The 13,111-nt window shown below is 38.0% G+C and overlaps 1 protein-coding gene across 1 annotated transcript in view; it reads left to right on the top strand.

Moving 5' to 3' along the window:
- Positions 1-7,646, top strand: part of kctd14 (potassium channel tetramerization domain containing 14) — a 9,149-nt gene extending 1,503 nt beyond the window's left edge. The window contains exons 2-4 of the mRNA XM_007552364.2: positions 2,304-2,528; positions 6,480-6,614; positions 7,180-7,646. Coding sequence (XP_007552426.1) covers positions 2,304-2,528; positions 6,480-6,614; positions 7,180-7,491 — 672 coding nt within the window. The 3' untranslated portion in view covers positions 7,492-7,646. The remainder of the gene's footprint in view (positions 1-2,303; positions 2,529-6,479; positions 6,615-7,179) is intronic.
- The last annotated feature ends 5,465 nt before the right edge of the window (positions 7,647-13,111 follow it).

Raw genomic sequence — 13,111 nt, forward strand, 5'->3', positions numbered from 1 at the left:
TTTGTTTTGTTTTGTTTTGTTTGTCGTTTTCGTTCGGCTGGGATCTGGACTAAGGAGTCTCGGATCGTCACTGAACTGAACCCTCCTAAAGAGTCTCGGATCATCACTGAACTGGATCTTCCTAAGGAGAACGAGATGGCGAGCCAACCCTGGAGCTAAAGACCATCAAGTAGGAGCTACGCCTTCTGCTGGACATTGCCAACCCTGCAACTTGGTATGACCTGCCCATGTTGTCATGCGTATTAGCAGTGGGTCACTGAAACAGAATTAACTGTTGGATCATCGGAAGAAACAAGACATCAATCTGAAGCACAGTTTGATCTGTCCTTTCTGAATTGTTCTGCTGTGTTGTTGTTTTGCTGTTATTGTTTTTTTTTAACTCCTTAAGGGAAACGCCAAAGAATTAAAAATAGATTAAACAGATTAAAACAAACTGTAAATCAAAATAGATAAACAGCATTAACTAGAACTTAAATAGAACTAAATAGTATTAACTAGAACCTAAATAGAACTATAACCTAGGTAAAATAAATAGTATCCTTAATTTAGATTTATAAAATACTCTGAAAGGAACTGGAAACTATTTTTCTTTTTTTGAGTTTGTGTCATTGTGTGTTAATTGTGTAACATTGTTGTTGTTTATTCTTTTATTGTTCTTTAAACTAATAATAAGCCGGCTGTTTTAACTTAACTTTCTTTGGTCTGTGGTCATTAATTCAAACTACACTTCTCACTACTCCTGTAGCCGAACCTAGCTCTGGTCTTATTACAAATTTATTAACTGTAAACACATAGCGAGTGTTACAAACAGCAACAAACATAAATATAGATTTGTTGATGTAAATCTATATTTACATCAACATAAAAGGTACAAATTATTTAAATCTAGAATTTATTTAATGAATATTTTTACTTTGTGGTCACGTGCTGCAGAACGTCATGAACTTGTTTTTTCTTTCCACCTTGGAAGGTGGAAAGAAAAGACTTTTTCTTATTGTGTTCCCTTGCAATAAATGTGCAAGTAAACTCTGGTTTATTTTGTGTACAGTCTCAGGAGTTGCCTTTCCATTGACCTTAAAACTACAAAAATTGGAATTAGTTTAATAAAAACCTGTCAGTGGAAACATGTTTTTGTATCACAAGTAACATAATCAATAACTGGATGTTACTACTGGCAGAAAAAATGAAGACGACAGGAAGTAATTTGAGGCTGATGGTATATTCATTAATAATTTGTCACGTGAACAAACTTATTCACATGTGATTTTAACTGTACTTGTTATTTAATGGGAACACTGCAATTTCAAAATTGTGTTTTTTAGACATTAGCAGAATATCAGTACATTTTGGAAACAGCTGGTGACAACTAGATGTGTTTAAAGTCCTCATTGAAAACGTGTTTATGGGTTTTTAACAATACGGTGCAAGAAAATAGTTGAAAATGTATCTGACAGTTGGGTGTTCATGGTTGTTTTTCTAGTTTCCTTCAAAGGAAAAATAAAGGTAGCAGGAGACTGGACTGCACATGACTACCAGCAGGCAAGAGGCTCCATAGCCAAACCTACCAGTAGGTGGCGGTATTACCCCGTCAATGTAATTAAAAATAGTGTAAATAGTTTGGACATCTCTGTTATTTCTTTACTGACATAAGACGAAGCTAACTCATAAGTAACATTGCAGAGAAATAAGTACTAGCAGATTATTTCACTCATAATAATCTGCCAGCCATGTTCAAAGTGAAAAAATCTGCCATTTTTCTTCAATATTAAGACATTTTGACTTAAAACAAGCTCTTCTAGCTTGTTGAAAAGTTACTTGTAGTTATGTCTTATTTCAAGTAAAGTAGGATATTTGCACGAGAAACTGCTTTTCAATACAGGAAGCAATAATATTGATAACAAAAATATTTTACTATATATTTGATTCAAATTTTAACTACATTCACCAATTTAATTATTTCATTGAGTAATAAGTGAAGAACTTTAGAATGTTTCATTATTTATATGAGACATATGTTTCCAGTTTTATTAAATTGATCACATAGCTATAATAAGTTATTTGTGGATTTATGTCACTCAGACTTTTATTGCCATATTATCTGGAGCCTGTTGTAAGGAGAAAACGAAAAGAAAATGATTGAGTTGTTTTTAGAAGCAGCTGAGACCCAAATGGAAGCATGAAAAGGTGTAAAATGTGGATTTTAATCTCGTTCAATGCATCATAAATCCACATTCTTATCTTCAGGGCACTGAATTTATTCTGCCTGGTTGTTTTAAAACTCTTTGATTGTTTTCCTCCCTCAGCACTCCTCTGTGGTTCAGCTAAATGTCGGGGGTCACCTGTTCAGCACCACACTGAGCACGCTCAGAAGACACCCGGACTCCAAGGTGGCGGAGCTGTTCGGCTCGCAGCCCAAAGTCAGCACCGACGCTCAGGGACGCCTCTTCATCGACCGCGACGGTTCCCACTTTGGAGCCGTTCTGGAGTTCCTGAGGTCGGAGAAGCTGCCGACGGAAAACATCCCGGAGGTCTGAGGCGCACACGATGAAGAGTTGCTTTTAAATCGCTCTGTAATAGGGCTGCAATGATTAATCAAATTAATCAGTTATTGGAATAATGATCCACTTATTTAGTAATAAATTAATCGTTAATTGGAGTGTACAGACTCAAAATAGGGTAACTGCTAATAGAACAACAAACTCAGAGCAGCAATTGAGTTAAAAATGTACAGAAAATATAAACATTTTGCATTTAGGATAAACAAAAACATCTTTTTCTGTAGATATTTTCTATCCACATCTCCTCAAGTGACAGTTTTAGCTTGTGTGTGTGTGTGTGTGTGGGTGTGTGTGTGTGTGTGTGTGTGTGTGTGTGTGTATGAGCACAATGTGGTGGTAAGCTTGTGAGGTGAAATGTATTTTTTAGTTGTTTTTTAGGCTCTAATAAAGTTTTCTAGGCCGTTATTTAACTGGTCGAACAGGAAATTGGGAGGAGAGAGAAGGAAATAGCAGCAGCAGATTCCCCAGGACTGGGAATTAAACCCAGGTTGACAAACAAAACCTAAGTTTCATCCTAAACAAAACATAATTTGCAGTTTGTTGTAAAGCTTTTTTATAGCAGCAGACGACTCATGTCCAAACGTGTTAAATCAGTTTTCTGCTTGGTATAAAACAGGATTTATCAAAGGTAAATGGACTGAACTTATGAAGGGCCCTGCTAGTCATGTTGACCACTCAAAGCGCTTCACACTGCAGTTGCATTTACACACCGACATGCAGGTCGGGGGGCAGCTTGCCACTAAGTGCCCAGCCCCGGGGCAACTCAGCATGTGGCTGAGGAAGCTGGAATTGAACTTACAACCTTCTGGTCACAAGACGACCACTCTACCCTCAGAGCCACAGCCGCCCTGAAAAGGCCACCGCATGATCCTTTTGCTAATCTGTTTTAAAATTTGGATTTAAACAGCATAACGAGCTGCAATTCAGTGCAATTCAATACAAAAAGTGAGTAGAAAGGTAAAAATAAAGGACAAACCATAAAAGCACAAGTACAGTGAAAATAAACAGAAATAATTATAATTAAAAGAAGAGTTTTAATTCTTAAATCAATAAGTTGGTATAAACATTGAGCCGCTAGAACAGCAAAGGGAAAAGGGCGAAACGGTTCATTCAGTCTGGAGTTTCTGAAACTTTACAGCGACCAGCTGACCTGACCGACATGTTTTGGGAGCTGTGGGGGGAACCGGAGTACCCGGAGAAAACCCACGCAAACACGGGGAGAACATGCAAACTCCACACAGATCATCTCTGTGAAGGCGCAGCGCTAACCGCTGCACCACCGTGCTGCCCACGTTTTTTCCAATTGAGTTGGGAAGGGATCTTTTTTCTAGTTTGCCAATGGGGGGGGAAAACTTTTGTCTTTTCAAATTTCCTCTAGACGGAGCGTCGCACGGCGCCCCGTTCACAGAGGCTACAACCTCCATGGGTTTGATTCCTGCCCTCAGTTCCTCTCTTGTCTTTCTCCTCTAAATATCTAAATCATTCTTGGACATGTTCTTGACCGTCTTCCTTTTGTTTTCTTTTTGGTTTCTTCAATCGGAAAACGTTTCGTATTCTTTTCCATATTGAAGTTTTCGATTTTTTCCTTTTGCCATCCTGGTTGGTTTCAGGACCTGGATTGTTGAGATCCTCCAGGATGGTTTCTGCAGCGATCTCGATCTCTTCCACAGATTTTGGGTCCGAGGAACAACCTGCTAAGGTTTGTCCTGTGAGGATCCCTCTGGGCTTAAAGCTTCAACCAGGTCGTCTGGGCTCTGCGAGTTTTCCTCCACTTGGAAAACTTCTTCCTGAGCTCTCAGAGTTTCTTGCACCAGTCGGTCTTCTTTTGCTCTTTTCAACTCTCTGATCTCCTGCTGGTATTTGTCAGCCTGTTGTTTCAGAGCAGTGAGTTCGGTTTCAAACCGGCAGGTCAGCTCCTGGTTCAAAGCTTCAGCTTTCTCCAGCTCAGCCTGAGCGTCTCTTTCCTTCTCTTGGAGAGATTTGATCTCTTTTGCTGTGCTTTCAAGAAGGACGGCATTCGTTGCTCTCATGTTGTTGAGCAGCGCCACGTCCTCCTCCGATTTCTGGAGATGAGCTTTTCTGTCCTGAATGATCTGCAGCTCAAGGTTTTCTACTTGCTGGTGCAGCGCAGTAGAAAACCTTCACTGTAACTCACCGACAAGCTTTTCTTTCTTTTCTCTGTCAGAAAGAGCCGTTTCCTCCTGCTTCATCTTCTGCTGATATGTTTCAGCCAGCTATTGTAATCCCATTATGTCTGTCTCATATCTACTTTTCAGATCACCGTACAAACCGTGAACCTGATCCAGTTCATCCAGCATGTACTTCTCTCTCTCTAGCCTAATTGTGATGTCTCGTTTGATCAGATTCAGTTCTTCCTGCAAAAGTTTTTCATTGTTTTGCAGGAATGCGATCTTTTCCGACTTTTCACGAAACATTTTGTCCTTCTCAGCTCTCAGTTTCTTAATGACCTCCAGATTCTTTTTCGTTCTTTTTAAGCTGGTGTCTTTCTCTTGGTTCACCTTCTGCTGATATGATTCAGCCAGCTGTTGTAATCCCATTATGTCTGTCTCATATCTACTTTTCAGATCATCGTACAAAACATGAACCTGATCCAGTTCATTCAGCATGTACTTCTCTCTCTCTAGCATAATTGTGATGTCTCTCGATGTTTTGTGGAAGAGCTCCTCCTTCTCAGCTCTCAGATTGTTGACGAGCTTCAGGTTGGCGTCACCTTCTGCCGATATGTTTCCACGTCTCGTTCCAGAAACTTCACTTTCATGCTTAGAGATGAGGTCATTGTATGAACGTCTGATCAGATTCAGTTCTTCCTGCAAAAGTTTCTCGTTGTTCTGCAGGAAAGCGATCTGTTCTGACTTTTCTCGACACATTTGGTCCTTCTCAGCTCTGTTTCTTAATGACCTCCAGATTCTCTATCGATCTTTTTAAGCTGGTGTCTTTCTCTTGGTTCACCTGCTGCTGATATGTTTTCACCTCTCGTTCCAGTCCAGAAACTTGGCTTTCGTACTTGCAGATGAGGTCATTGTACGAACGTTTGGTCTGCTTCAATTCTTCTTTCCAAAGTTTCTCGTTTTCTTGCAGGGATATGATCTGTTGTGACATTTCTTGAAACATGTCATCCCTTTGCTTGACTCCCCTTCTCGTGGAGTGATGGGTGCTAATTTTGTGGTGATTTTGTGGTGCTAATTTAGAAATATTTATAAGAAATTTTGTACGATATTTGCACTAATATATGATGATTTTGACATTTTATTAATAGCTCTGTCGGTCTTGGACTATAACTTGACACCAAGTAAGGCTGACACAGCGGTTATTTGTGAAAAACTGGAGCAGAGGTGCCAGCAGCAGTGTGATTGCAGGGGATCCCCCAGTGAATTATAGGCCTGGTGGCCTAACATGGTTCACTAGCCCCTCTGCCAGGCTAAGCCTTTGTTGTTTATGTTTTTAGGAAGATAATCATAAAAAAAAAACAAAAAAAAAGGTCTTACAGAGCAGCCCTCTCCCACTCAACTCCTTCAGTCTAGCCAGCAGCAATTAGCAAACACCTGGTGGAACTGAACATCAGCTGAGCTCATTAGGAGCTACTTCTCAGTGAAACGCTGGTAAAAATGTTGTCAAGAGGTTAATAAAGGAGCCATGTTGTGAGGACTTCCCGAAGGCAAAGTTTCACAACGAGCAGGATTTTTTAAAGAGACATCGACCCAATTTCAAGGTGTTCAGTTACAACAAAAGCGAAGATAGTTACTCCATTGAGCTATAAAATGGCACTATGTGCCTGGAAAACACATAATTCTGCCCCTTTAAATGAGAAATCTGCAAAATCATCAGAATAATCGATAAATTAATCGATAACTATATAGCCGTTAGCTCCAGCCCTGCATTGTAACCCGTGTGTGTGTTCAGGTGTATACAGAGGCGGTCCACTACAACATCAAGCCGCTGATGAAACGTCTGGAGGAGATGCCTGAGCTGTTTGGGGAACTGGTGGGGAGACAGCAGTTCCTCTCCAGGGTCCCGCACTACAAAGAAAACATCGAGGTCAGCTACTTCCTGGTTTCTCTTCTCCTTTTATCCCAGAACCAGTTTCCTGCTTACTTCATTTTGTTTCTGATGTAGAAAAATGAAAGTTTACATTTACAACAACCTCAGTCAGCCAAAGTGGTTCCTAACATCACAGGTAGATGAATGATAAAACAAGAAACAAAATTAAGTTTGATATAAACCAATAATAATAAAAACAAAAGTAAAATTTGGCAGTAAAGTAATAAAATAGTATGAATGAAAACCAAGACACATTTAATTTCAGCTGCAGCAATTTTCTCAAAACTTGAGTCAATTAAGTACTAATTCCCCGCCTTTTTTAAACTGTTTATAAATTAGGAGCAAGGCAGCGCTACTGCCTGTAGCTTGTTTATTGTTGCCATAGAAACTCCATAGCAACTCTTATGAGAGCTAGTTAGGAAAGAGTATTCTACTTTATTCTGTTCTAGTGCATTTAATTAATAAAAGAACTAAGTCAGATTTTTATGCAACTAAAAAAATGAACTTACAATTAGCTACACATCAGCAAGAAGCCCTTATAAATGTTAAAATCTTCTGTCAGGTTCTGATCCGTATTGCCAGAGCGGAGGCAGTGGCCGCGCGCCGCTCCACCATCCTCATCTGCGTCATGCGGACGAAGGACGACCTGGGTTTCTATGACAACGCCGTAAACAGCCTGGAGGCCGGAAAGGAGTCTGCGGTGACGTTCGGGCCGTGGAAGGCCGAGCCGTCCGTCAGAGACCTGCTGGACTGCGTGAAGATGGACATCGAGAGTCGCGGATACAACGTTAGCATCGAGGCTTACGTGCCCGAGCGCAGCTTCCTGTCCAAGAGCTACGACTTCTTCCACAAACTCACCTTCACCTGGTGGTGACGAGGCGCCCGCGGAGCTGTCTGTGGGTTCAAACTGAACGACTGCACTTTATTACTTAATTATAATGAGCTGCACCTTGTGGTTTTCTTACGGAATAATGTTCAATCGAAATAAAATACACAGATCTTTTTTTAAAGGGGACCTGTTATGCAAAATTTACTTTTCTTCTTTATTTTTCTTTTTTTTTAATTCAATGTTTGTCTCTAATGCTGCTAAAACCAGCCAAAGTGGCGTTTTTGGGGAATAAGCTAATGGTTTTTTTTTTATTTTTTTGGTGTCTGGAAAATAAGCCATTAAAAACAACAACAACAACAACAACAACAAAAAACCCTCCTGATTGTTAAAGTTACAATATGTAACTTTTATAAAATATATGATTTTTAAATATTTGTTAAAACTATCACCATGTCTTGACATGATATGAGACACATGATGTGCTAAAAGATCCATCTCCTCCACCTTCTTTCTGAGCTATTAGCATCTGAAGAAATGCACTACTCCTGACCAAAAATAACCAATCAGAGCCAGTAGGAAGGTCTTAGCGTTGTAAATCAGACTCATGAACGTGCTGCTAAATGTACTAATGGCGGAGAAACAACTTACTGTTACAGGAAAACTGTTCATGCTAACTAGCCTTAACATTCACAACAAGATCTGCTGATGGGGAGCTGTACTGTAACACAGAACAAGATGATCTGATTGGTTGTTTCTGGTTAGCACTGGGAGAAGGCAGAGAAGGTTGATTTTTTTTTTTTTTGACAGATTATCTTTCTCATACTCTCAAGATATAGTGACACTTTCAACAGATATTTTAAAATATATATTTTTTATAAAAGTTACATGCCAACAGCACTGTGCTGTTACCTAGCAACCCAAGCTGAGATCCAGCATGTTTGGTCAGCTGGTTTACCACTGACCAAGACAATTGTTTTTTGTCGACTTATCATTCAGAAACGACTTTCTGCATTCTTGTTGGTTGTGCAGGAGGCTCCACTTCTGCCATTCAAAGGTGTACGGTTGTATAATTGTGCAGCCATTTTCATGTGCAAGTGTAAATGTTGAGTTTACAAAAGGGCGTGGCTAGATGAGCAGCTTATTTGGATTTAAAGTGACAAGAGGTCCTAAAACAGCTAAAAATAATTTTGTGATGATGTGATGAACATGTTTTGTGTAGGCCATAGATTTATCCTAACCTTTTCAAGGAAACATAATAGGTCACTTTTAAGTTGGGCAATATCCGTGCAAAGTGTTTTATGTCCGTCGTTTTAACGTCAAGCCTACAGTCATCCTCTTCAAAATGTGTCGCTGACGTCACACAGGTGTTTATTTCATCGCTTTGAACATTTTCACAGCTTTCTGAGGGGATTTCACTGTCTGCAGACAATACTGCGTCAAACCCTCGACACTGGGCAATCCGCAGCTCACTCACAGATGAACCAAAATGTATGAAGAGGCAAAAAGATGAACCGTAAGCAGAGCAGCAGCCCCGGCGTCGGCCACATAACATTTAAAAGCTGCCAAACCACATCCTGTCAGGATGAGAGGGGCAGAAATCTGCTGGTGTCCAACGGGGCATTGAATGCACCGCCTTAATTCTAGAACAAGACGGCGTGTCCTGTTAAGTGAAAGGGGAAATCACAGAGTCTGAATGTAATGTTGATTCAACCGTTTCAGTGGAGGAAATAAATATATCCTGGTGTCTCTTCTGCTGATTTAACTTCTTAGAAACAGTTAACAACAATGAATGCACAGGCTTTAAAAAACACATAGACACTTTGACTAAGAATAAGCGTCATAAAAAAAGTTTTACTTTCCAGTCAAAATGCCACCAGTGGAACATCCTGGACTGTTTGTAAAAAAAAAAAAGGAAAGAGCATTTTCACGTAAAAGAATCTGTAAATGTGTTTCATGTAATCAAATTAAGTCTATCCAAGCAGATATATTAACTTTATTAAGGTGTCGTGCTAAACAAACAGAAGTAAAGTAAGTTTGACAAACTTAATTTGAATTGAAGGCAATTTTTTAAACCTGGAGCTACATGCTCTTTTTTCAAAGAGCGGTGTCCTTTGTCATGTGGGGTAAAATCACAAAGTCAAAAGTTTTTGTGAACTGGGAAAAAAAAGCAAATAAAATAATTTATTTTTTTCCACCATAGATCAAAAACTGGAAAGGATATTCCACATTAGCTGTATTAAATCAAGTTTAATATAAAAATAAATCAAGTTTTTTGGATTTCATTGAACAAATTTATTTGTAGTTCTAAAAACAGGATTTGATATATTTATTGTTACATAAATAAATAACTGTTCTGGATGCAGTAAAGTTGCCTTTTCTGTGAATGATTCTGGAGAGACATACCTCTATATGCAAACCTTGGTTATAAATACATATGAATACTTTGTGCTGTGCTTAAAATTATGTTGATTTAAAAATAAAAAGTCTCCATCTGCATCAACTGCCTGTGCTAGTCGGGACAGGGTTACATCGTTCTTGAACTGCAGTTTGGAGGCCACAAAAAGATCAGTCCAAGGGCCACAAATGGCCCCCGGACCACATTTTGGACACACCTGCTTTCATAAACATTGGTCGGACATTGGTCCAAACATTTTGTATGGAAACCATCGATACGGCATTCTGAATCTCCTACAAAGTAAAATCCAAAGCTTTTTAGAAAACATTCAGATTCTCAAACAGCTTCTAACGTTGCTGTTAAAATAACACAAAATTCTAGTTTAGCAGCGACAAGACATAAAACTATGTTGTAAAAATGAACATTTGATTTTATTGGTTCCCAGTCCCTGGTTGGAGTTTTAACAGTCAACCTTTAAAATTAATAATACAAAGAATCATTTAAACAGGCAAAGAACAAAAACGATGGCGGATAGCTTTGTGCTACTTAGCCAGTTTAACATAAAGAATACACGTTACATGAGAACTTCGTTCAGACGGGTTACATTTATATATCTACATCTTTATATGTACAGAGTTGAGTAGTAACTAGTTACATTTACTTGAATAACCTTTTTTATGTACTTTTAGAAGAATGTTTACTTTTATTTGAGTAATTATATTATGAAGTATTTCTGCTCTTACTTGAGTAACATTTCTGGATTTTTTTACCCGCTGAATGAAAAACAAACATGTTTTAATCAAACATTCACCAGACACAGACACACACCTGCAGATTTTGTTAAAGTTTCATCAGTTTTTCATTGAAAGGAACTGATTTGGAAACATTTTATTTTGCCTGATTGTGTTAATTGTTGATACTTATATAAATTATTGTCATTTTGCTCCTTAAAATACCCAAATTTCCACGTAATTTCATATTTTGGTCTGTCTGATGGTGTTAAAATTTTTTAATATGAAATGATTGGTAATTTGATCAGTTACTCAGTACTTGAGTAAAGGTTTAACAAAATACTTTTTACTGTTACTTGAGTAAAAATAAGTGCTACTTATACTTGAATTCAACTTGGGTACAAATTTTCTACATTTTGATTAATAATTTCTACCTATAAAACACATCATGATCTTGCCTCATGACACAGTCAAAGCTAAACATGCAAATGATGCTTAAATACGATGGAAAACCTGGCAGCCCAGCATTAGTACAGTTTTTAAATGCAGCACAGTCATCTTTGCAGAATATATGTATTTACCATATACCCAATATTATAGGTCAAATCAAGTTTCCACAGAGCAGGCGTGGTGCTGGCTAGATACAGTGTTTTCACCACAACGTGTCACAATTACACTTCCTAGAACAAAGGAAGAATAGAGGCAGAAAAGATGCAAACGACAGCATTTCACACCTCAGACCAGAAGCAACGCTTGAGTAACAACAACAAAAGAGATCAGAAGATTTTTCTATTTTTTATTTCAGTATAAGAAATGTCAGTTCTACCAACATCCTGTAGCATCTCTGGGCAATAACAGACTTTCCAAAGACAACCAAAGGTCAACAGTTAAAACAGTTCTTATGTCTCTTTTATTGTCTGTTTTATCGTAAGAAAGCAAATAAACTAAAGTAAAATATTCATTGTAAAGTGGTGTTGTGTTAGAGAAATGTGAAAATCCTAACATATAAAACTATATTCTGTCCAATATTAACAGAATCTATTTGATAAGATCTAATCTTCTCTGACCACAAAGACGCTTCAGACGAGTAAAAGTACAGTAAAACCTCAGATGCTGCAATACGACTAATGTCACAATTCATAACAAAAGTTTTAATATACTCAGTTATTTATCTGAGATTTAAGGTGATGGGCTTCCACAAAGTAATGCATGATTGAAAAGTGGAACAAGAAAAAAAAATCAAAAGTTTTTGTACAAATAAAAGCTGAAAAGTGTGGCGTGCTTTTGTTTTCAGCCCTTCTCAATCCATTTTTTAAAATGCTCCTTCTCTGTAATTACAGCTGCAGATCTTTAGGGTTGCATCTCCAGCTTTGCTCATCTAGAAACTAAATTTTTTCTTCTGTCTTCGTAAAATAGCTCCAGTTCAATCAAACTGAATGAAAAGTGTCTGAAAACAAAAATATTCAAGTCTTGCTACAGATTCTTTTGTTGGATTTTGCTCTTGTTGTAAATTCAGGGTCGTAGTCCTTTAAAAATATATATTTTTTTCAATCTTAAATAGGTTTTATTTCAGTAAATTCCTGTTTATGCTGAAGAAGTGTTCCCACAGCATGATGGAGCCACAGCCGTGTTCCAATGTGGGGATGGTGAGTTAAGGATGATGTGTTGCTCCTAGTTTTTGTTTACTTTAATTCATATAATTTAAAAAACTGTCATCTTCCTGTTTCCCAAAGATACGTTGGGCCATCTAACAGTTAAGTGTGACATAAAACAAAGCAAATATACAAATCAAAAATATCATTTTACCTTTATCCTACTGTCAGGAGTCAAAGTGTTCACCGTCAAATGAAGGAAAATAAAAGTGTGAAAATTATTTCTCAAAGCCAAATTGATGCTGACGAGCATTTATTTATTTTATTTTAATATATTTGCATTTGATGGACTCTGGGCAGAGATTTGTTTAGAATAGTAAGATGATACTTTGCTCACTGCACTGCAAAAACACACAATCTTTTCTAGTTTCTATTGCAAATATCTTAGTACAGTTGAAATACAACAAAACTAACTGACAAGTAACTTTTCAGTAATAGCTTTTAGTAAATTATTCCATTGTATAGATTTTTATGAAGTACTAGATCCACTGGCAAATAATTTCACTAAACAAGACATGTAAACATTTGCCAGTTGCTGGGTTGCTAGGTAACGGGGCAGGGCTTGGCTGGGGTTGCTAGGTAACGGGGCTGGGCTTGGCTGTGGTTGCTAGGTAACGGGGCAGTGGATCTAAAACCTTTTCATGAATTTTAAGATATTATCGACTTAAATTAAGCTGCTATATCTTTCTGAAAAGTTGCCTCTAAGTTAGTTTTCTCTCATTTCAAGTGTACTAAGATGTTTGAACCAGAAACTAGACTGAAAATATTTGGTGATATTTTGTGTTTTTGCAGAGTGTGTCTCAGACGCTGAGCTAAAACGTGTGTGTGGTGTGTGTGTGTGTGTGTGTGTGTGTGTGTGTGTGTGTGTGTGTGTGTGTGTGTGTGTG

This window comes from Poecilia formosa, unplaced genomic scaffold (genome assembly GCF_000485575.1).
Source record: "Poecilia formosa unplaced genomic scaffold, Poecilia_formosa-5.1.2 Scaffold48, whole genome shotgun sequence".
Lineage (NCBI taxonomy): Eukaryota > Metazoa > Chordata > Actinopteri > Cyprinodontiformes > Poeciliidae > Poecilia > Poecilia formosa.